Below are 1,784 nucleotides of genomic sequence, written 5' to 3'. Positions count from 1 at the left end.
GTTCCCCCCGTTCTCCAGGGATAAAGGCTCCAGCTCGCTGTCGGCCGTGGCGATGCCTTCATCCGTGGATTCTTCCTTCCTCCTCCTCCCGCCCTCCCGCTCGGCCTCCGGCAGCATCTCCTCGGGGGAGGAGGATTTGGAGCCGTCCGACGTCCCCGCTTCCTTCCGGGGGGTTTTAGCCTTGGTTTTCTCCGGCTCCTTCTTGAGAGGGGTCTTCTTGATGCTGCCGGCCTTGGCCGGGGCTTTGCGGCTCTCCGGAACCGGCGTTTTCCGGGCCGGAGCCTTGGCCGGAGCCTTGGCCTCGGCCTCGGTGTCCTTTGAGTCCTTCCGCAGCGTCTCGGCCTTCGCCTCCTTCTTCACCACCTTCACCTCCTTCTTGGGCTCCGCCTTCGCCTCGGCCCCCTCGTCCTTCTTCGGTGGCTTCTTCTCCTCCTTCCTGGCAGTCGGCTCCTTCTTGGGCGCCGCCTTCTCCTTGCTCAGCTTCAGCTTCGCGTCCCCCTTCGCCTTCTCGGCCGCCGAGTCCGGCTTCGCTCGGCCATCCTTGGCTTTCTCCTCTTCCGACCCCGTTCTGGCCGCATCCCCCAGGGATTTCGGCTTCTCCTTGGTCCCACCAGGCTTCACCTCCTTCTTCTCCACCTTCAGAGCCTTCTCCTTCGGCGCCGGCGCCCCGGCCTCCACCAAGCTGAGCTTAGAGCCCGACTTGAGGCTCTCCTTGCTCTCCGCCCTCCTCTGCTTCAGCGGCTTCTCCACCGGCGCCGTCCCCTTCAGGTCATTCTTGGTGACCACAGGGTACTTGAGGAACTCCAGGTGCTTCACCTTCTCCAACCCTTCCAGGATCCGAGCCTGGGGCGTGCAGCCGGGGAACAGCACCCGGATGATCTTCTCGGAGCGGCTCACGGGGTGCCACACGAGCAGGACGCACACCGAGGTCAGGCACTGCAGGGGCAGCTCCTGCTCCTTGGGGAAGCCGTTCCCCGACCACTGCTGCAGGAGGAACTCCAGCTCCTTGGTGCCCTTCACGGGGTTGAGCACGTACATGTCCAGCCGGCCCACGCCCATCTTCTGGAAGAGCACGGTGGGCTCGGCGCGGGGGCCGCTATCCCGGGCCAGCAGGTTGGGCCGGATGCCCAACTTCTCCAGGTAGTGCAGGGTCAGCGCGGCCTCGTCGCAGCTCTTCAGCACCCGCGAGTCGCCCTCGATGTCCTTCAGCTTCTCGGAGGCGTTGAGGAAGACGACGCCCAGCTCCGGCGAGATGAGGTTCTTGGCCCAGTCGCCGTTGCCCTGGGAGCTCTGGGAAGGGTCCTCCTCCAGCTCGGCCAGCTTCCTCTGGAGCAGGCTGTTGATGCCAGGCAGGCTGTCCGTGCCCGCGTGCGTCACCAGGATGGAGTCGATGCGGTCCAGGTGCCGCACCAGCTTCAAGAAAGAGGATTTGGGGTTGGAGCCGCCGTTGACCAAAACGTTGAAGCCGTTGACGGCGAAGAAAGCCGAGTCCCCTCTCCCGCCCGGGAAGATGTAGCAGCAAGGCTTGGAGAGCTTCAGGAATCCCACCATGGTGGGGGGCTCCAGGAGGTCGAAGGGGGACTGGGGTTCCAGAGACTCCGACAGGTACTCCATGAACTCCTCCAGCCCCTCCATCTCCGGCAGGACGCAGCCGGGGTTGTAGCGCAGCTCGATGAAGTCCTGCAGGTTGTGGTGCTCCAAGCCCGAGTCCCGCCACTCCCCGAAATCCGGGCAGCTGATGGTCAGCCTGGCCTTGGCCGAGGGGTCCGCAGAGCTCAGGATGT

At 64.9% G+C, this 1,784-nt stretch overlaps 1 protein-coding gene across 1 annotated transcript in view; it reads right to left on the bottom strand.

The window, feature by feature from the left end:
• Positions 1-6: 6 nt before the first annotated feature.
• MAP1S (microtubule associated protein 1S) overlaps positions 7-1,784 on the bottom strand; it is a gene marked incomplete at its 3' end in the record, with an annotated part of 4,214 nt that continues 2,436 nt past the window's right edge. Inside the window, exon 4 of the mRNA XM_017743825.1 lies at positions 7-1,784. This exon is cut by the window's right edge and continues 1 nt beyond it. Within this exon, the coding sequence (XP_017599314.1) occupies positions 7-1,784 (1,778 nt within the window).

This window comes from Corvus brachyrhynchos, unplaced genomic scaffold, assembly GCF_000691975.1.
Source record: "Corvus brachyrhynchos isolate BGI_N302 unplaced genomic scaffold, ASM69197v1 scaffold219, whole genome shotgun sequence".
Taxonomy (NCBI): Eukaryota; Metazoa; Chordata; class Aves; order Passeriformes; family Corvidae; genus Corvus; species Corvus brachyrhynchos.
Note: the sequence above shows the minus strand (reverse complement) of the source record. Positions and strands in the feature narration are given on the sequence as shown.